At 47.7% G+C, this 21,896-nt stretch overlaps 1 protein-coding gene across 1 annotated transcript in view; it reads left to right on the top strand.

Moving 5' to 3' along the window:
- ARHGAP35 (Rho GTPase activating protein 35) overlaps positions 1 to 21,896 on the top strand; it is an 80,558-nt gene that overhangs the window by 10,291 nt on the left and 48,371 nt on the right. Inside the window, exon 2 of the mRNA XM_015424112.1 lies at positions 13,936 to 14,080. Coding sequence (XP_015279598.1) covers positions 13,936 to 14,080 — 145 coding nt within the window. The remainder of the gene's footprint in view (positions 1 to 13,935; positions 14,081 to 21,896) is intronic.

The raw sequence follows: 21,896 nt of genomic DNA, 5'->3' as shown, positions 1-21,896 counted from the left end.
AGAGCCCTGCTGGATCAGACTAGGGGTCCGTATAGTCCAGCATCCCGTCTCACACAGTGGCCAGCTGGTTCCTCTGGACACCCAGCAACAGGGCAGAGAGGCCGAGGCCTTCCCCTGAGAAGAACACCAGAAGAGGCCTGCTAGATCAGGCCAATAGTCCAGATAGTCCAGCATCCAGTCTCACAGAGTGGCCAGCCAGTTCCTCTGGATGGCCAACAACAGGGCACAGAGGCTGAAGCCTTCCCCTGATAAGAACATCAGAAGAGCCCTGCTGGATCAGACCAGTGGTCCGTCTAGTCCAGCATCCCATCTCACACAGTGGCCAGCCAGTTCCTCTGGACACCTAGCAACAGGGCACAAAGGCTGAGGCCTTCCCCTGATAAGAACATGAGAGGAGCCCTGCTGGATCAGACCAGTGGTCCGTCTAGTCCAGCATCCCATCTCACACAGTGGCCAGCCAGTTCCTCTGGACACCTAGCAACAGGGCACAAAGGCTGAGGCCTTCCCCTGATAAGAACATGAGAGGAGCCCTGCTGGATCAGACCAGTGGTCCGTCTAGTCCAGCATCCCATCTCACACAGTGGCCAGCCAGTTCCTCTGGACACCTAGCAACAGGGCACAAAGGCTGAGGCCTTCCCCTGATAAGAACATGAGAGGAGCCCTGCTGGATCAGACCAGTGGTCCGTCTAGTCCAGCATCCCGTCTCACACAGTGGCCAGCCAGTTCCTCTAGATAGGCAACAACAGTGCATAGAGGCCTTCCCCTAATGTTGCCCCCTGGCTCCGGGATTCAGAGGATTAGTGCCTCTGAATGTGGAGGTTCCCCTCAGTCACCATGGCTAATAGCCACTGATAGACCTATTCGCCATGAGTCTGTCTAATCCCCTTTTAAATGTAGTGAGCCTCTGGCAGCGAATTGCACATTTGACTCACTCTCTGTGTAAAGAAGTAGTTCCTTCTGTCCGTCCTGAACCTACTGCCCAGCAGCTTCATTGGATGCCCTCGAGTTCTGGTATTTGAGGAGGGGGAGAAAAAATTCTCTTCGTCGTCCCAGACTCTTCAGCCTTTCCTCCTAGGAAAGGTGCTCCAACCCCCTCGTCATCTCGGTCGCCCTCCTCTGTACTTTTTCCAGCTCTGCAGTTTCATTTTCGAGATACGGTGACCAGAACTTTACACAGTATTCTAAATGAGGCCGCACCATAGATCTCTTTAGGGGCATTATAATATCGGTCGTTTTAACATAGATTTTTTTTTTTCCTTTTTCACTGCTGCAGCACACCTGGGTTGACACTTTAATTGAGCTAACCACTACGACCCCGAGATCTTTCCCCCTGTCAGTCTCAGCAAGTTCAGATCCCACCAGCCCATACTTGAAGTCATCGGGAATTTTTTTTGTCCCAGTGTGCATCGTCGTACACTTACCAGCTGTGAATTTTATTTGCCACATTGTCGCCCCCTCACCCAGTTTGTGGAGATCCTCTTGGAGCTCTTCACAGTCAACCTTGGTTTTCACCCTCCTGAATAATGTTGTGTTATCTGCAGACTTGGCCACCACACTAACTGACCCCTAATTCCAGATCATTTATGAATAAATTAAATAGTACAGAGACCCCAGTACCAATCCTTGTGGGACTCCAGTGTTTACTTCCCTCCTTTGTGAGAACTGTCCATTGATTCCTGCTCTTTACTTCCTGTCATTTAGCCAGTTTTTAATCCATAAGAGAAGTCGTCCTCTTATCCCATGGTTGTTAAGTTTACTCAGGAGTCTTTGCTGAGGTACCTTGTCAAGAGTCTTTTTAAAGTCCAAGCATATAATGTCTACTAGGTGTCCATTGTCTACACGCTTGTTCACTTTCTCAAAGAACTCCAAAAGGTTGGTGAGGCAGGACTTCCCTTTGCAGAAGCCATGCTGATTTCCCCCCAGCAGGCTTTGTTCCTCAGTGTGCCTAATAGTTCTTTCTTTGGTTACAGTTTCTACTAATTTTCTTGGGACAGATGTTAGGCTGACTGGCCTGTAATTTCCTGGTTCCCCTCTGGATCCCTTTTTTAAAAATTGGTGTAACATTTGCTACTCTCCAGTTCTGGTACAGCGGCAGAATTTAGTGATAGGCTACATACATAGGTTAGTAGATCAACTATCTGCCATTTGAGTTCCCTAAGAATTCTCAGGTGAACGTACTCTAATAGTCTCCTTTCTTGTAGATTGTGTGAACTAGAAAGCCTTGAACATGTTTTCTTTTATTACCTTAATATTCGATCCTCACTTATTGAACCTTGGCTGCGAGATCAAGAAGGGCAACATGATGAAGACAAAATTCTTTATTATCCACTCAAAATCCAGCGATTATTGAAACTGTGGTCAGATTTTTACATCTTGCATCTACAAGGCGAGAAATTTATCTGAATGCTGTGATTAATGGATGAAGGTTGTTACTTGGGTGTTATGCAAATAAAGGTAAAGTTTACAGTTTAAAAAAACAACAACTCTCGGATGTAGACCATCAGGACCTGGAGACTTATTGGTTTTTAATTTCCCCAGTAGGTTTAGGACTTCATCTCTGGTCACCTTAGTTTGTCTCATTTCTTCAGACTCCTTTCCTGTGATTTGTGGTTCAGTCCTCAGACATCCAGTTACTGGAATCCTTCCCCAAGGTTTTATTTTCAGCCATCTCACCTGACTCATCACCACTGGAGTCACTTAGAGGGAGATTCCCATCATGCTCAAAATACCCTGGATCTTCCTGGAACTGATCACTAGACTCCTGGAGCCAACACCAACTGCCTCTGTATGCCATAAGTATCCACGGAATCAGTTTCAAGCTCTCTTCCCGTGCTTATCCTCCTTACTACTGGGGCTCCAGTGCATGACTATCAACTCTGTGATGGCCATGCATGGTCTCTCTGTGTGCCTCTGCCCTACCATAGCACCCCGGTTGTCCCAAGGGTGACTACACCAGTCGTCTGAATTTCCTGGTTGCCTGCATCACTTTATGCCTCTCTATTCAGGCCACCAAAGGAGAAGGGAGCCCTCACTGGAGAAGACCCTGATGCTGGGAAAGATTGGTCAAAGAAGAAGGGGACGGCAAAGGATGAGATGGTTAGACAGTGTTATCGATGCAACGAACATGAAATTAAGCAGACTCCGGAGCATGATAGAAGACAGGAGGGCCTGGCGTGATGGGGTCCGTGGGGTCGCGAAGAGTCGGACTCGACTGTGCGACTGAACAACAGCATTCAGGCTGCAGGGACAAGCAGTGCAGAGGTCCACAAAATACAACATAAAACACAGTGGCACTGTCTCCATTACTCTTCCTTGCTTAGCCTGTAGCCTTTAGGAGAGATCCATTGGATAGAGCATTATGCCGATACCAGCTCACGGTGCTAGCAAGGACATCGTCCTGGAAGATATGCTCTACTGCAATAGGATGGTTGCCCATGAATGGTCCCTGGCCATGACTTATCTGAGAACACTCTTCCGTTGTGGCACACTGGAGGGGTAGACCCGCTTGTCTCATTGGACATCACCAAATGCTAGAAGTTCTGCCCCCAGAGGTCGTCTGGGAGACTTTTCCCTGGGTAGTGCCTTCCTCCAGCGATAGACGGAATGCCAATTCCGTGCCTTCCATCTAATTACATTCATCCCCAAAGTCACTAGGAAGATAGACGAGGAGTGCACAGATGGCATTCTAATCACTCCTTCCTGATGGAGGCAATCGTGATTCACCAAGGTACTTTACCTGTCAGAGCCGAATTCTCCATCTGCCAAACATATCTACCCTGAGCCAACTGTCCTTTCCTGTTGCGGGCAGCAGCTAGAAAGGTTATCCAATGGCTGCCACCACCCTGGTATGAGTCTCCTTGGGAGGGTCCAGAGCACCCACCCTACCCTTTTATACACTCCTTTTCCGACCTTGTGCGTGACCGAACAAGGTGTAAGGACCCTGGCAGAGTAACAAACTATTTTTTATTAAAGAGATTTAACGATAACTGTGATTCAGTAATGAGTGGGGGGAAATGAGCACAGTAAAATTGGGTAAACCAGCAAAAGAAGAAACCCGAACGCATCTGACTGCACCGTCCCTAGCCTTCTCTGGGTACTTGGTGTCAGACTGACTCACCCCCTTTGGATGAGGAATCCCTCCTTCTGCAGCAGCCTCACCAGCTCTGCTCCCTGGGGGTGAAAACCCCCACACCTTGGGCAAGTGTTCCTTCTTCCCAGGCGCCACTGTCTACTCCTCTACTGGTATAAGCTTTCCCTCCAAATCCCCTGCTAGCCAATCACAGGGTCCAGAGAAGACCTGGGAAATGTAGGCCCTGTAGTCAAACTAATACCGGCTTCCCTGGTGCCACTAGGCCTCCCTAGAGCCTGTAGACCGCATCTCACTATAGGCCCAGGATCGTGACAGAGTTGTTGTTCAGTCGCACAGTCGAGTCCGACTCTTCGCGACCCCACGGACCACATCATGCCAGGCCCTCCTGTCTTCTGGTATGCTCCGGAGTCTGCTCAATTTCATGTTCGTTGCCTCGATTACACTGTCTAACCATCTCATCCCTTCTTCTTTGACCTTCAGTCTTTCCCAGCATCGGGGTCTTCTCCAGTGAGGGCTCCCTTCTCATTGGGTGGCCAAAGCATTTGAGCTTCAGCTTCAGTATCTGGCCTTCCAAGGAACAGTCAGGGTGGATTGACTGATCCGATCTCCTTGCAGTCCAGAGAGTATCACCCTCCGGCTCCCTAAGGGAGATCCTTCCCGAATGCTAGGAAACAGTCTGCTAGATGGCCACTATGAGATAGTTCTTTAATACTTTTACTCGAGAACAGGGTTGGGATCCATCTACCTCTCCAGTGACTTCCATCCTAGAAGTCTTCCTCCGTCTCTACCCTCTAGGATGCTCGTCTCCCAAGGTCTGTCTAAGCAGCAATCTCTACATCATGACTGTTGTTGCAGGGCTCTTTCCTGTTTGTTCAGCCACACGGTGAACCAGTTTTTCCAAGCCACATGGCAGGCTTCACCCTCCAGCTGGGCCACCAACATGGGACTTAAAGGTAGTCCTCACCCAACTAATTGGGCAGCCCTTCGAAGCCCTGCCTACCTGTGGTTTGTGGTTCCTCATCTCTGAGGTTACATCGCTAGTTCCCATTCATTAGTAACCATGTCCAAGGAATGCTCTTTATTTGCATCTTCACAGGGACAAGCCCGGCTTGCACCTAGACATCTTTCCAGCCCAAAGCGATCTCTGAGTTCCATCTGAATCAAGACCTAGTTCTTCTTACTTATTTCTCTAACCTGAGGTCTGCTGTACAGAGGGCTCTGCATTCTCTGTTTTATGCCTTCACGTGTCAGCAGTGCCCTTCCTCCTCCTGCGCTGAACAAGCAGGCCAGTCCCTACGACAAAGAGTAAATGGACATAAGTCTGACATTAGAAACCACAACATCCAAAAACCGCCGCTTGCCAGTGGGCTGGCGGGAGAAACCCCAGCCCCGAACAGGGATGTCCCAGTGTGACATCCCCAACATGATGACATCACCCGGAAGTGACATCATCCTGTCGGGGACGCCGCAGAGGACGCTCTGGTTGGAGGGCAAAACCCTATGATTCATTTGCCTGCAGACCATAGAGTTTTGCCCTCCAACTAGAGTGTCACCGGCGCAATGACATCACTTCCCGGGTGATGTCATTGTATCGGGGACATTTCTGAATGCTCCCCAAATCACCCGCCAGAATGACGAGGGGACATGGCAACCTTAGTGGGGGAACGTTTTAACCTTCCAGGACATTCAGTTGATGACCTAAGAGTAGCAGTTCTCTTACAAAGGAATTTCAGAGGGAGATTAGGAAGAGAGACTGCTGAATTGCAACTGATAATGAGGCTCAAGACGATGCATCCTCCTGGCTTGAATCAAGACCCAGGCTTCCTGTCTCATTACCAATGCTGATTTCTCCACACCTACTACTTCTCTGCATATCACACCTAATCCAATCACGCCTGCTATTGTCATTTGCCTGCTATTGTAATTCAGCATCTGAAATCACTCTACTCTCCGAGATGTAATGGCAGATGGATTCGAATTCTAGCTGTATCTGGAGAAGTGAGTGCTGACTCCCTACCACAAATTTTGTTAGTCTTTGGCCCCGGTCATACAGCAAGGTTGCCACGGGAGAGGCACGGATGGTGGGCGGATTATCCGGGCACGATCACACCCCAACATCTGGGAAGTGGAGCGCAACCGTGGCTTACCGCCGACAATGCGCCTTCAGTTCAGCAACGGATTTTATATTCACGATCACACAGTCAACATCTGTCTCCTGTCCCCAGCTGTTGGTTTCTGGCTCAAAATCCCTTTAACCTGGAGTATTTTGGTACCAAGTCCCAAAGTGGTGTTTTCTCAGCTCTCCCATTTAAAGCCACAGTTTCCCCTGTGTGATCGCTCCTCTGGCTCCTCTGGTATCAAGCCCCTTCCGATGATTTAACCCCCCTCCCTGCTCGGAAGCCCAAGGATTCCGCTTTACAGCTGCCTTTTTTGGGGGTGCGTCGGCGGTATGCGCATAAGTGGAGCTCTGCTCCCGCGTTTTTAAAACCAACATTTAAACAGTAACTAGTTTTGAGTTCGGGATCCCAAAGAGGCTAGTTTCGGACAAAAAGTTTAAACGGAAATCTTCTGTCAAAGCGGTGAAATCACGGTGCTCTGTGGAACTGTCAAGCGAAATCTGTGATTTGCCTTAGTGGCTCTGCGCATGCGCGAGGATAACGTTTTTCAATGCGCATGCGCAAACCAAGGGGGGGAAAAACCCAAAAAACCCGACACACGTTCCCGTGTGATCGCGATTGTTCAGAGTAAAAATAATCGCGTCAGAACCGGACCAGTTTAAACTGCTCTCAGCACGCCGTCTGACCGCACCCAACAGGTTTTTTTTTTAACCTCTTGTGGTGGTGATATTTCAAACATTTATTAGCTGCCTTTCTGCCTTACAGAACTCAAGGCGGCTTGCGGTGTAAACAAATCAAAAATACCTTTTGGAAAGAACAGAGTAGGAAGTCTCGCTGTGGAGAGAATAAGCAATGGAAAATGGCAGAGTCTACCACAATTAAGTGATTGGGTGCTTTAGGATTCTTGATTGCACATGGAAAATAAGATGTGTTCGCTGTACATTTCATCCCCACCCTTGGTTGAGACGGTTGACACCTTTTGCTTGTATGGAATCCATAAGCATGCAAAAGGCGCTAGGAGGCTTAGAAAGCAGGTAGGAAGTGCTGTCAAACTGTGGGCAACTTATGGCGACCCTGTGGGGTTTTGAAGGCAAGAGACCTTCAGAGGTGGTTCGCCATTGCCTGCTTCTGTGTAGTAACCCTGGACTTCCTTGGTGGTCCCCCATCCATGTACTAACCAGAGCTGACCCTGCTTAGCTTCTGAGATATGACGAGATCGGGCAAGCCTGGGCCGTCCAAGTCAGGTGCTGGGTGAGCAATCTGCCATTTTTGGGGACTGCACAGCATTAGTCTATGACGAGATCGGGCAAGCCTGGGCCGTCCCAAGTCAGGTGCTGGGTGAGCAGTCTGCCATTTTTGGGGACTGCACAGCAGTAGTCTTCCTGATCAAGTTAAGGGTGTGTGTGTATGTGTGTGTGTGTGTGTGTGTGTGTGTGTGTGAGAGAGAGAGAGAGAGAGAGATTCCATTGTGTGAGATGGCCAAAAATGCTTACATTCTGCAGGAGGTAGGTGAAATGGGCAACCTCACACTTGTGGTTGTCCCTGAGGGCCAACACAAGTAATGCGTGTGTACGATTGTAGAGAGAATTTCTCAACAAGCTTTTCTGGCTAAGGATTGGGCTTGGTTTAAACACGACACCAGCACGGCAAGGTTAATTTACCCATGCAGCTTTGCATTGGGCGGTAGCTGTTTTGCACGGGAAGCAACCTAGTTTATGTGGGGTGCTGTGTCCGTTCAGAGTTATATGGGCAGGTTTTTGTGCCGTGCCAAGTGTGGATGCACTGCGCTCTTTCTCTCTCCTCCCCATTTCCAAGAGCCTGCCACTGCAGTAGTTACACTTTTTAATGGCAGACACAAGACCGGCTTAAGTCAGGAAGGGTTGTATCAGTGCTTAGTTCTCATGGCCCTTTCTTATGCGCCCACTTTGGGGTCAGGAAGCCATTTTTCTCCAGGCCAGTTTGGCCAGGGATCCTGGAGGTTTTTTGTCATCTTTGCCATCTTCTGGGCATGGAACAGAGGTCACTGGTGGTGGTAGGGAGCAATGCTCCCTCTGAGCTGTGGAGTCTTGTGAGCAAAAATTCTACTTTGTGAGCTCCTGGCATTAAAGTTGTGAGTGAGCAATTTGGCTGCTGCATCAATTAGTTTGCTCTGGAGCCATCCTTCCTGACCTAAGACAAAAATGTGTGAGCCAGAGGCTAAAAAACTGTGAGCTAGCTCACACTAACTCCGCTTAGATGGAACACTGGTGGGGAGGTATTTGTGAATTTCCTACATCGTGCAGGGGGTTGGACTAGATGACCTTCCAACTCTGGGATTCTATGATTCCATTGGCCGATCACCGAAACCGCGGCGTTTCCAGTCAGGGGCCTGTGCTCTTAGCCCTTTCGCTCACTGCCGCTTTAGCCAGGATCTTGCTTATGAGTATGCACATTTTGTGAAGTCTCATGCACCATAACATTTCAGCCTAGCAGGCTGGGAGAGATTCGGGGCCAATAAAGTGGAAAAGGTCACTTCTCACACATTTTTTTTTTGGCCGTGTGTGTTCTGTTTCGTTAACATTTGCTCCCCACTCTTGATTCTCCTCCTCCTTCCATTGCTAGCAGCTGTATCTTTTCTGCCGCCTATCCTCCCTTGCTCTTTGCCACCTTCCAACTGGATTTGCCAGAGGCTCTGGGAGGGGATTCCTAAAAGGGTCTGTTCTGTTGCAGTGTACTCCGGCCCAAGAAAATGGGTTGGGAGGTTCCCGGTCCTGTTTTGTTCTTGTCTGTTTTGAAAGAATAGCTCCGTTGTGCCAGGCGTTCTGTCGTTTCCCCACCAACTCCTCTCCTGTTGATGAACAGTGGGAGAAGTTGCCAATTAATTGAGCCTTTGCCCCTTCATGTTGCATCCCACCTTTAAGAAGTAGGAGGAAATTCGTATCTTTGAGGCTCGTATTTGGTCGTCTTCCCGCTGCGCTGTGCATCATTAAAATGATGTTACAGTGTGAAAGCTTTTTACAGATTGGAGTCGTCACAATTATACTTTCCTTGTTTCATCTCAGTACTAGATCTTTCTCCTCCTCCTCCTTTTACTCCCGATGCTGATTGCAGAGTAGCCATCGTTTTTAAAGGGCAGGTTTTATGGTGTAGTATGCTGGGGCCATGATCAAATATATATAGAATCATAGGATCACAGAGTGGGAAGGGGCCATCCAATCCAACCCCCGGCTCAATGCAGGATCAGCCTAGAGCATCCCCGACAAGTATTTGTCCAGCCGCTGCATAAAGACTGCCAGTGTTTGTCCAGCCGCTGCTTAAAGACTTGCTGGTGTTGCCTGTCGAGCCCTGACCTGGATAGCCCCAGGCTAGCCCGGTCTCACCAGATCTTGGAAGCTAGTATTTGGAGGGGGACCTCCAAGGAATACCTGGGTCGTGATGCAGAAGACTGGAATGGCCAACCATCTCTGAACATCTCCTCCCTTGAAAAACCTACAGTGTCGCCATAAGAACCTAAGAAGAGCCCTGCTGGATCAGACCAGTGGCTCATCTAGTCCAGCATCCTGTCTCACACAGAAGCCAACCAGTTCCTCTGGAGGGCCAACAGTGCAAAGAGGCTGAGGCCTTCATAGGAACATCAGAAGACCCCTCCTGGATCAGGCCAGTGAGGGTCTGTCTAGTCCCGTATCCTGTCTCACATAGGGGCCAACCAGTTCCTCTGGACGGCCAACAAGGCAGCTGTGACTTGGCGGGAAAAATAAATAAATAAAAACGGCCTGTTGAATGTGCTTGTGTCAGCAGTGGGCTTTCCGAGGCGTTCTTGCAGGCCACTTCCTAAAGGACATATGCTGAACTCGTTCCGTCTAATCTCGAAGCATAATCTGTCACAGGGGACTTAATTTGCAGAGTGACAAAGGTTTTCGTAAGTCCTGTGTTGTAGCAAGCAGCAGAGCATGTGGCGAGCCATGTGTCACCAAATCCCTTGACTCCCAAGTGAGAGGGTTTTGGCTCATTTGCTATTCAGTTTGTTTTATATACATACTAGGAAGAAGGTTCGTTGTACCAAGAAACAACGGGCGCTAGCTTGGGCGGCGGGCGGCAGCTTCCCACTCCCCTGGCTGCTCCAGTCCCCGTCGGGCCAAGGTGTGCGGCTCCCTCCCCCCGCCTGTCTGAGGCCCCAGCAGGCCAAGCCACTCAGCCGCACCCCCCCACACACACACAGGGCACTCGCAGGCCAAGCCGCCCAGCCTGCCCCCCGTCTGTTGGAGGCCCCAGTGGGCCCAGCAGTGTGGCGTCGTCCGTCTCCCGACTGCTGGCTCAAGCCGCCAGTGGGTGAAGGCGGTCGGGTGCACCCCTCCTTCCACAGCTGGATCAAGGCGCCAGTGGGCGAAGGCGGCCGGCCTCATTCCTCCTCACCTGTTGGGAGGCCCCGGTGGGCCAAGGTGGTCAGGCTCGGGCCTCTCCCCGCTGGCTGCATGAGCTGCCACCATGCAAAGATGGCTGGCCTTGCCCGTAACTTCCTTGGGTCCCCCCACCCGCTGGATGCCCTGGCGGGCCAAGCCGGCTGGACGCGTCCCTCCCCTGTCGAGCCGATCGAGGCGCGGGTGGGCCAAGCCAGTCGGGCTCGTCCCCCCCGCCCATTCGAGGCAGGGCATCCACCGGGCCCTGGCCACCTGCACTGGCCATCAATCCGGGGGAAGCAGCTGCAGAGGTGGCGCAGAGACGGGCAAGGCGCTGGGGAGGCAAGGCAGTGCTTTGGGCCAGAGGAAGACAGGTGTGTTCAGCAGAGCCAACGACACTGACTTCTGAGGCACATCTGGGCTGGCGCCGCCTGTGTGGGTGGGAGTCTGAGAACGCAGCCAGTGGCCACGGCGCCTGTTGTGAGTGGCAGTTCTTGCAGCCAACTGATTTTGGTGTGAATCGAATCCTGCCACCCCATAGGAGAGATGCCACCCCAAATCGGCTTTATAATGTAGGAGAGAGAAGGGGGGGGGAGACAGACGCCCCCTTTTCAGTAGCTGTTGTCTGAGAACTAATTGTCACACACAGCCCGCGCACACGCACTCCGTTGTCGCAAAGAAACATCGCTCAAAGTATTCTTCCGCCACCAGTGCTTGAGAAGAGGAAGTTGTATGGGAACAGACTAAACAGGAAGTGATCGCTTTTAGTTGGGGAAATAGAGCATAGACAATGGTGGGGGGAGATTTCCACGTGGCCGCATGGTTCCACAGATGTCCTCAAGCCAGGAAAGCCGCCGACTAGGAGCAAGTTAATCTCCACTCCAGGCTCAGAATAACAGGACACCTGCCTGCCCTTCCGTGATCCCTTTGTCAGGCTGGAAGCCTCCTTGTGAACTGAGTCATATACCACTGACTGAAACGTTTGAGTCACCACGTGCTGTCCACCTCCCTTCCAGGTTTCTGGCCATCTCTCTCTTCTGGAGAGAAAGTCGTGGTAGGGAAACTGTGCTTGTTTATTTATATCCAGTACCTGCCATTAGGGGAGATGCAGTTTCAAAAAACTGGAGAAACCAATAAAAGGGAATCCTCAGACTCGCACACCAGGAATCACCCCTTCCACTCTCTGGCCGACACTCGAGGCCCACATTTGGGGGAAAAACCCCCAATCTTCATACATGTTATCAGACAAATCCCAGAGCCTTTCATGAGGAATGCACTCCGCCCCTTTAACTGCTTCTCTTAGTTCTATAAATTTGAGTGCTGTAAATCTACCCTTTTATTGTGTGCAGCTGCTGGAAGCAGGCACTGCGGGAAGAAAGCCGCTTTTCGTTTCCGAAGAGGAACACGAGTGCCAGAGAAACGCAATTGGAAGCCCGTCGATTCTTTTTGGCACCATGAACCTCCAGGAGTAATAATACAGAAAAAGAGGAGAAAATGTAGGCGGTAACTAGGCACTATTTATTTCACTCTTTTACTCCCTTAAGAAGAAGAAGAAGAAGAGATTGGATTTATACCCCGCCCTTCACTACCCAAAGGAGTCTTAGAGCGGCTTACAAACTCCCTTCCCTTCCCCTCCCCAGTACAGACACCCTGTGAGGTAGGCGGGGTGACAGAAACGGCTCTTTTTCAAGAGCAGCTGTGCCAGAACTATGGCTTGCCCAAGGTCATCCAGCAGGTGCAAGTGGAGGAGTGGGGAATCAAACCCGGTTTTCCCAGATTAGAGTCCGCGCACTTAACCACTACACCAAACTGGCTTTCCAGGTCATGTCATTTGCAAACTAAAAAGCAGAGCAAAATTGGGTGTGTGTGCGTGTGTGCATCGGAGGAGAGAATCTACATTGGCAAAATCTCGGAAATCCTGGACAAGGATTAAAAATAATAATAATAATAATATTGGCATCAAAGGGGTTATTTCCCCCCCCCTCCCGGTCTTATGTGTTTTTTTGATATCAGAAGTTGGATGCCCTGGAGAGAGCCGTAGAATTGTCAAGACCAGTCTTGTCTCGGCGCTAGGGATTCTTGGTGTGGGTCTCACTGGTCAAGTTGTTTCCCTCCTTGTGGAGTGTAGGTTTTTCCTCGGTGTTCTACACAGAGTCAGAGTTGTAGCTTAACCTGCCGCTTCATGCCCTTGTTTGTGCTTGCTAAGCTGTTCTTGGCACATCGTTGCTTGAATAGAACTGGTCGGGACTGAAAACAATCGTCCTATGTTTGCAGTTCTTTATCCACTGTGGGAAGAAAATACCTGTGGGCTTCAGAACTTTTCTGTCTCACCCCCCACCCCCACCCCCCAGTAGAATGTAGTTTCCACTGGTGCATTCTAGCGGAGAATGTACAGAATACATCCTAGTAGAATACATCCTTGTAGGGTTTGGCTGGATTTAAATTTGGTGTTTGACTGCTGGTTGCTGCTACTTCACTCTCTTGCCAGGTCATTTTGTGTTCACTTGTTTTGCTTATGAGGAATCAATTATCTATAGCGTTTGCTGTGGTAGGTGGGTGTCCTACCTAGCAGTTTGAAAACATTTCATTTTATTTATAAATCGGAAAAAACATTATATAGTTGCGCATACTGATGTCCCACTTAACTGAGCAAAAACCAGTATAGGTTTATGGCTAGTTGAGCCCGTGTGTTAGAATTCTGAGGTACGTTTTCCCAAATATTTCAAAAGACTACCTGAGCATTGTAAAATCTGTCAGACTTTTGTTGTTGTTGTTCAGTCGCACAGTCGAGTCCGACTCTTCGCGACCCCATGGACCAGATCACGCCAGGCCCTTCCTGTCTTCCGCCGTCCTCTGAAGTTGGCTCAACTTCATGTTCGTTGCATCTATGACACTGTCTAACCATCTCGTCCTTTGCCGTCCCCGTCTTCTTTGACCTTCAGTCTTTCCCAGCATCAGGGTCTTCATCTCCAGTGAGTGCTCCCTTCTCGTTGGGTGGCCAAAGTATTTGAGCTTCAGTTTCATTATCTGGCCTTCCAGGGAACAGTCAGGGTTGATTTCTTTTAGGATTGACTGATTTGATCTTCTTGCAGTCCAAGGGACTCTCAAGAGTCTTCTCCAGCACCCTAGTTCAAAAGAATCTATTCTTCGGCGCTCAGCCTTCCTTATAGTCCAACTCTCGCAGCCATACATGACTACTGGGAATACCATTGCTTTGATCATGCAGACTTTTGTTTAACGTTGGCCTATTTTGGCTGCTTTGGTAAAACTACATTCCAAGCAAGTTGTTTCCTTGTTCACCAAGAGTGTACGTTTTCTACTGTGTTAACTTGGCAGGGTTCTCTCTCAACAGAAACCAAAGCCCAAGCCTCGGCCGTCCATCACAAAGACGACGTGGGAGAGCAACTATTTCGGGGTGCCTTTGACCAGCGTGGTGACACCAGAGAAACCCATTCCGATTTTTATCGAGAGATGCATTGAGTACATTGAAGCAACAGGTAAGGTCTCTCTGCCGCAAGAGGCAGTCACTGAATGTTCGGCGTTTGAGACAAAAATCAGTTAGGTTAGCTATCTGGCTGTCATCCCAAAATAGATGCATGCATAAGAGTGAGTGTATTGGAGGAGCAGGGGGCGTTCTTTAGTTCAGTAGCTCCCAATGTTCCTGCTTGCTGCCTTTTTTTGGGAAGATTCACGTGTATTTTGGTCATCCATTGCTGCTCAAATATTATGTAGCTAGATTGTGGAGTCGCTTATCTGTGAAAGGAGCCAAAGATCATTTTCTTTGAAGCAGGTCACAGTCAATGTTCCCTCTAAGCTGTGGAGTCTTGTGAGCAAAAACTTTACTTTATGAGCTACTCAGTTGTGAGTGAGGGATTTGGCTGCTGCATCAATTAGTTTGCTCTGGATCCATCCTTCCTGAGATAAGACAAAAATGTGTGAGCCGGAGGCCAAAAAACTGTGAGCTAGCTCACACTAACTCAGCTTAGAGGGAACCCTGGTCACAATCAATGTTCCCTCTAGGCTGAGTTAGTGTGAGCTAGCTCGCAGTTTTTTTAGCCTCCAGCTCGCAGATTTTCGTCTCAGCTCAGGAAGGAAGGCTCCAGAGCCAACTGATTTATGCAGCAGCCAAATCGCTCGCTCATGACTTTAAGGCCAGCAGCTCACAAAGTAGGATTTTTGCTCACAAGACTCCACAACTGAGAGGGAGCATTGGTTGCAACGTCAGTGGTGACCCATGGGCTTTTAAGGCCGAGTTTGGAAAAAGCATTTTTTTTTACACACGCCCAATTTTATGGAGAGCGTTGGCACATGAGTGCAAGGAAATGCTTAATAACCCTGGCTTGTTCGCTTATCTGTATTGTGTATATTGATTCCAAAGCATTAAACAGAAACTCTCCACAAACAGATTAGCATTTGTGCACAGTTTTATGGTTTCAACAGTATTAGAAAGGGGGAATGCCTGCCATGCTGCAGAAGTATTTTAATTTAACGCCATTTATGCTCGGGTTAGTCGATAAATGGACTTTGTACTTATTTTTTTTGGCTTCCAGTCAGTCCAGAGGCACAAAAGTACCAAATCCTCATCCTCATCCTTTAGGTGCTGCCCAAACCTAACTTGTATCTTTCCCTCAGAGTGGATAAGTGAAAGTAATAACCAGATAAACACCTGGAGCGGTATTTATCATGGGCTGGACATCCCCACTCAATCCTCTTGTGCAGCTTTGTCAAAAAGGAATCCCTTTTTGGGGTGCCTGCCAGTGACCTATAATCTCTGTATTCGTGTTTCCTGAGACTGCTGCGTGCAATAAGGCGGCCAGTAGCTAGAGCCAGAGAACGACTCTCTTTTGCTCAGCACAGTTTAGGCAGAGGAATAAGCTTGTGCTGTGGCTTGGAAAAATGTCTGCATCTAGGAACACAGCTCTAAGTCGTTTCCCACCCATCACAGCCTAGCTGTGAATATATGCTGCTTATTTTCACCTCCACTTCTTTATCTTTAGCCCCTTCTAGTATTTCATTGTGAGGTATATATATTTTTCCCCTCTCCCTGAAAGGGCAGCTAACGCTTAAACTTTTTCTTTGGTCTGGAGGGAAATGGACATGTGAAGAGACGCTTTACTCTTGGTCTGTGTTTTTCCCAGTATCGCTGTTCAGCTAGTGCCTGACCCTCTTTTAACCGGGCCAGCTGCGAGCGAAGCGTGTGGTCACCCGTAAAGCCCCAGTGCGTCCCTTGTTTCTTGACAACCATTGGGATTGTCAGAATGAGAGTGTTCTCACTAAAGAGTGAAGTAAATGTTCTATTCTGTGCCGCCCTTAGCAAGATGTTAAGCTTTCCTTCTGCCTGCAGCTTTTCTCGTGGCTCGTAGGTGGAACAAATAGGCACCTGTGCCAGGAGGTGTCACTTCAGGGCAGTGACGGGGAACCCTTGGCTGCAAGATGTCTTGTGGAAATCCCAGGAATCCCACACACAAGGAAGAGATCACGTGACTTTCTCTACCTGACAGCAGAGCTAAGGTTTTCCTGCCTTAGGGTAGCACTGCAGTTGACTCATCTTAGTGGCAAGCTGGTCGTGTATGGAAGTATTTTCTGTGCCAATTCCCCAGAAATCAGCTAAAGGAGACTTAGCAGAGGTGAATATAGTGCTACGATGAGTCCATCAGTGACTGTTAGCCGCAACGTATAGATGGAACACTCTGTCTGGGGCAGGGATGCTCTGTATTCTTGGTGCTTGGGGGGCAACAGCGGGAGGGCTGCTGGAGTTCTGGCCCCGCTGATGGCACCTGGGGTTTTGACCATTGTGTGGCACAGAGTGTCAAACTGGGTGGGCCATTGGCCTGATCCAGCATGGCTTCTCTTCTGATCTTATGTCTGGGCAGAGATGCTCTGTGTACTTGGTGCTTGGGGGGCAACAGTGGGAGGGCTTCTGGAGTTCTGGCCCCACTGGTGGACCTCCTGGTAGCACCTGGGTTTTGGCCACTGTGTGACACATAGTGCTGGACTGGATGGGCCATTGGCCTGATCCCACATGGCTTCTCTTCTGGTCTTATGTCTGGGGCAGTGATGCTCTGTATTCCTGGTGCTATGGGGGCAAGAGTGGGAGGGCTTCTGGAGTTCTGGCCCCGCTGGTGGACCTCTTGATGGCCCCTGGGTTTCGCCCACTGTGTGACACAGAGTGCTGGACTGGACGGGCCATTGGCCTGATCCAACATTGGCTTCTCTTCTGTTCTTATAATGTTCATGCTAAGGGTTTGACATATCCATATATAGAAATACAAATCTTGCTTAAATGATGTGGGATAATCTGGAATTGTCAGGGATCATCATTCTGAATTTTGAAGGCAAGAGATCCCCTTGATTTTTGTTTTCATTCTTCTTCCAATCCTAAGGCACCTTTGGATTTGCAAATTCTACTCACCTCTGATATACTGAATTCTGATATACTGGCCACGATTATTAAAAATGAAATCTACTTCTAACCCTAACCCTAAACCATTAATATCTCTACCTCACCTCACCACCAAGAATATGGACAAGTAGCGGGTCTTACAATAAACTATAAAAAGACAAATATATTAACAAAGAATTGTACACAAAAACAAACAGAACAAATACAAAGCGTATCATCTATGGTAATAGCTAAAAAGTCAAATATTTAGGTATTACAGTATCTAATAGAAAGAATACGTTGATAGAGGATAATTACATAAAACTACTAATGGAGATGAAAAAAGATTTGCAAAAATGGAAAGACTTAAACTTGTCCTTTATGGGAAAGATTGCAACAATAATGTTGAATATACTCCCGAGATTTCTTTTTCTTGCACAAAATATTACAATTTTAAGAAATAAACAAGTCCTTACAGATATGGAAAAGATATGTAAGCAATTTATAATGACATAACAAAAAAAGCTTAAAGCATAACAAAAAAGATTAAATTGAAAATGCTAAAAGAGAAGAAAGATAGAGGAGGCTTTGGGCTACCAAATTTGAATATATATTACAAAGCGGCAGCATTGGGATGGATAAAGGAGTGGTTACTATTGGAAAACACTAGGTTATTAAAATTAGATGGCCACGACCTGTCTATGGGTTGGCATGCATATGTTTGGTATGGAAAGGGGAAAAAATGCATACAAACTTCCAGCAGCATACAATTAGAGGTGCATTGATGAAAACTTGGAAAGAAGTAAAAGAACATTTCTATGAGAAAACCCCTAAATGGGTCTCACCTCTAGAAGCTTTTATAAAGCCCACGTTGATTACCAAAGAAAAACAAGAAGAGGTATGAGATGCTTTTAGATAAAGATAATAAATTGAAATCAGAGTAGAAACTTCGCGTACAAAATATAAAATTAACATGGTGGGAAACAGTATTAATGACTAATAGATTTAACAAAGATACAAAAATAGGCTTCTATGAAACTAAAAATGACTTAGATAAGATCTGGCTTGTCATCAAATGATAAGATGATCCAAAAACTATGTAACTTTTTGTTAGAGGAATATCTACAAGATGAAATTGTGAAAACAACAATGATTAACTGGATGGAGGGTATTGGTTATAGTATAGAGTTAGATGAATGGTCTGAAATTTGGAATGCAGCTAGGTTTACAAGAGCTATACCTTATAAAGAAAATCTATATAAGATGTTTCACAGATGGCACTGGTCACCTGATACAAAAATTGTTGGAAATTTAAGCATCGTATTGGAACTTTTTATCATTTATGGTGGAGGTGCGAAGTGACTCATAGTTATTGGCTGAAAATACATAAAATGTTAATGGAAATACTAAATGTAGATGCACCCTTGACACCAGAATTTTTTCCGTTAAATATTATACCAGACAGTTGTAAGAAAGAAGATCGGTATTTAATAACCTATATCCTACCAACTGCTGGAATATTGTTTGCAAAGAATTGGATAGGCTCCCTTCAAGAGAAGAACTAATCTTGAAACTGTTGGAAATGGCTGGATTATCTGTAATAATACAAGGAATAGATGAAGAGTTGTACAATAAGAATGTATACATGGATAAATAATAATTTGTATCTATAGACTCATAATATACTAAAAACAGTATTGTTTTACATGTAATAATGTGAAAATTCAATAAATAAATAAAGGGAGGGGGAAATGAAGTCTAGAGCCCAAAACTGGCCTAGAGGATTTGTTTTTGCTTCCCTTCAGCTGCATAAGGGCCAAAACAGATGTGTGTGTTTTTAAAAACAAAAACAAAAAACATAAGCTTTTAAAAAGACGTGTAGGAGCACTGAGTGAGACAGAATCCCCCCCACAGATTTGCTGATAGAAACATTTGCATGTATACATTTGTGTTCACTTGCATGTACATGCATGTACACACATACACAGAAAGGACTGGCACCTTCTCTTCACCTATCTTACTCTTTCCTGGACTAACAGCAGAAAAAAGTGTGTGTGTGTGTGTGTGTGTGTGTGTAGTTTGTGCTAGTAAAACTCTGCAGAGGTGGTCGGGCTAAACCCCTTCTCACCCATTCCACGGAGCTGCGGTGGCTCAAGTGGTTAAGACGCTGAACTGCAGGTCGGAAGGTCAGCAGTTCAGCAGTTCAAGACCCGAGTTGCCGCATGACAGAGTGAGCTCCCATCTCTGGTCCCAGCTCCTGCCAACCTAGCAGTTTGAAAGCAAGAAATTGCAAGTAGATAAACAGGTGCTGCTTTGGTGGGAAGGTAACAGCGTTCCGTGCGCCTCGGCGTCTAGTCATACCGGCCACATGACCATGGAAACGTCTTCGGCCAGCGCTGGCTGTTCGGCTCAGAAACGGAGATGAGCACTGCAACCCCAGAGTCAGATTCGACTGGCTTTCGAGCAAGTGAAACCTTTACCTCTACCTTTATGGTGGCTATTATCTTTTTTTTTTTTTTTAAATCTCAGCTCTGCCTTTGCCCTAATCACTTTGGAGAATGGAGCAAGTGATACTGTGCTTTGTCGTGGATTCCTAGGGCAGGCAGATAAGTGGCACTTGATTAAACCAACCAAACGAGCGGTGAGCTTCAGCGTGCCCTGTGTTGACTCCAGTACCCAAATGCCTGGCTGGGCAGTAAGTGGGAACCCATCGTTGTCACAGGACTGGCGGAACGTGAACCTCTGCGGGCATAAATGCGGAGCAGTTGTTAAGACTTCATATTCTTGATCTTGGTTGATGTACAGTGTCCCGGGAGGGACATCCTATCAGTCTTTGCAGCCATAAAAGGAATCAGGAAGGTAGGAAGTGCCAAGCGATGCCATGACTATAATCCCAAAGGATTTGGCCACAGGACATTTAAAAGAGTAGGCTAGAATACTCGGCAGATCCACTTGTGGCTTCCTGTCCCAGCTGGTTGTGAATCTGGTTATTTTAAAGCGTCCTGTGGCTCTCAGCCGTGTCATCTTCTCATTGTCCAGCCATGCACAGATTTTTCCTGAGTGTTTGCACGGTCAGGGAATCTTAGGTGCTTGCTGCCTGCATCAAGAATTGTATCTGTAAGACTGTGAGGTCACTTGGTGGTAGAGAGCCAGTTTGGTGTCGTGGTTAAGTGCGCGGACTCTAATCTGGGAGAACCGGGTTTGTTTCTCCACTCCTCCACTTGCAGCTGCTGGATGACCTTGGGCAAGCCATAGTTCTGTCAGAGCTGTCCTTGAAGATTGTAAGTCGCTCTGAGACTTCTTTGGGTAGTGAAGGGCAGGGTATAAATCCAATCTCCTCCTCCTCGTCCTCCTCTTCTTCTGACACATGGCATGGTGGGCGGAGCCACAAAATGGCTGCCACAGAATGGTTCCCACAGGAGGCAGAGCCAGCCATGAGATGACTGCCCCAGCTTAACTTCAGTAAAGCAGTGCAAATACTTTTGCTGCAATGGCAGCTGCTGCCAAAGCAACATTTTAAAAAAAAATCTGCACAGCCAGTCAGGAGCCTTGCTGGGCAGAAGCCCTACCTGGCCCTGCTCACTTCCTGAAAACACTTGGCAGGCACCAGAAAAGGTGTTGGCGGGGGCCATGGTGCCCACGGGCACTATATGGGCACCAGCTTGCCTCATAAGGCATTGGTTGTGAAGATAGACTGGGGAAGGAGAGGAACTCTGTATTCCGCACTCACCTTGGAGGAACAGTAAATACGATACGGAGAGAGCTGGATTTAGCGTAGATGCTGGAGAAATGTTGAATTCTTAAGCACCACCTTGTTATTTGTAGGGGGCAGTGTCAGATCTCTAGGCAGTGCGAGGGGTATGCAAAAGAATTCTGTATTTCCAAAAAGTCCTGGATCCCAGTACTGGTATAGTATTTGGATTCAGCGTGGGGTTTTTTTTTTTTTTGAAATCTAGAAATTTCCCTGGTCCAGTAGACCTGAGAAGAAAAATACCGTTAAAAAAAGAGAGAGAAGCCAGCCCAGCCCTGGGGCTGGCTTGGTTTCTCCTGTAGCACAGGGGTGTCAAACATGCGGCCTGGGGGCCACATCAGCCCCCCAGAGGGCTTCTATCAGGGCTACAAGGGGCTGTCTGTCTCCTGCTTCTCCCTCCAGTTCTGCTGCTGCTGCTGCTGCTGTGTCATAGCTTGCTTTCCCAGACTTTCTCAGTCGCTCAGAAGAGATAGATAGGCAAGCTTCTGCTCCCTGCACTGGGCTGAGGCCCCTCACCCTCCCAGATTGCAGCAGCACAGGCATTTTGATGCAATAATTCAGAGCAAGAGGTGTCAGTTATCAGAGACTGTTAAATAAACAAAATATTGCAAGAATACTAATGTTTCAAGCATGCTTTTATTTTAAGTAAAAAACCCTTTGTGTTTGTATCCTTTATAAAGTTTATATCTCCGCTACCTGGCGTTACATTTTATAACACACATGGCCCAGCCTGACAAAGTTCAATTTATGTCAAATCCGTCCCTCTGTAACAAATGAGTTCTACAGCCCTGGTTTAAACCATGTCGCAAGAGAAGCTGGCCCCAGGATCTATGTGAGGTGGGGAGCCTCAGCCGATCCTGGGCTGAGCTGCAAGAGGAGCCAGCCCCACCGGAGGTGGTGCGGAGCTCTCAGCTCCCGCCATCTATTTGGTATAGCTGAATACATTGCAATAAACCCCCCCCCCCCTTGGCTTTTATTCAAACTCAGCTGTACCAGTAGCCAGTGTTCCCTCTAAGCTGAGTTAGTGGGAGCTAGCTCTAGAGATGTAAAATTTCCGGATATTTTGAAGCTTGGAAAAAAACCCATTTTTCCCCTGTGTTTTTTTTTTTGGGGGGGGGGGGGCGGAAATTTTTGGAAAAATTAAAAAAAATGTCACATTTAACTTTTTTTTTTTTCCAAA

The sequence above is a fragment of the Gekko japonicus genome, unplaced genomic scaffold (assembly GCF_001447785.1).
Source record: "Gekko japonicus isolate JY-2015 unplaced genomic scaffold, Gekko_japonicus_V1.1 scaffold939, whole genome shotgun sequence".
NCBI lineage: Eukaryota > Metazoa > Chordata > Lepidosauria > Squamata > Gekkonidae > Gekko > Gekko japonicus.
This window is presented reverse-complemented; position numbering and strand designations above follow the sequence as displayed.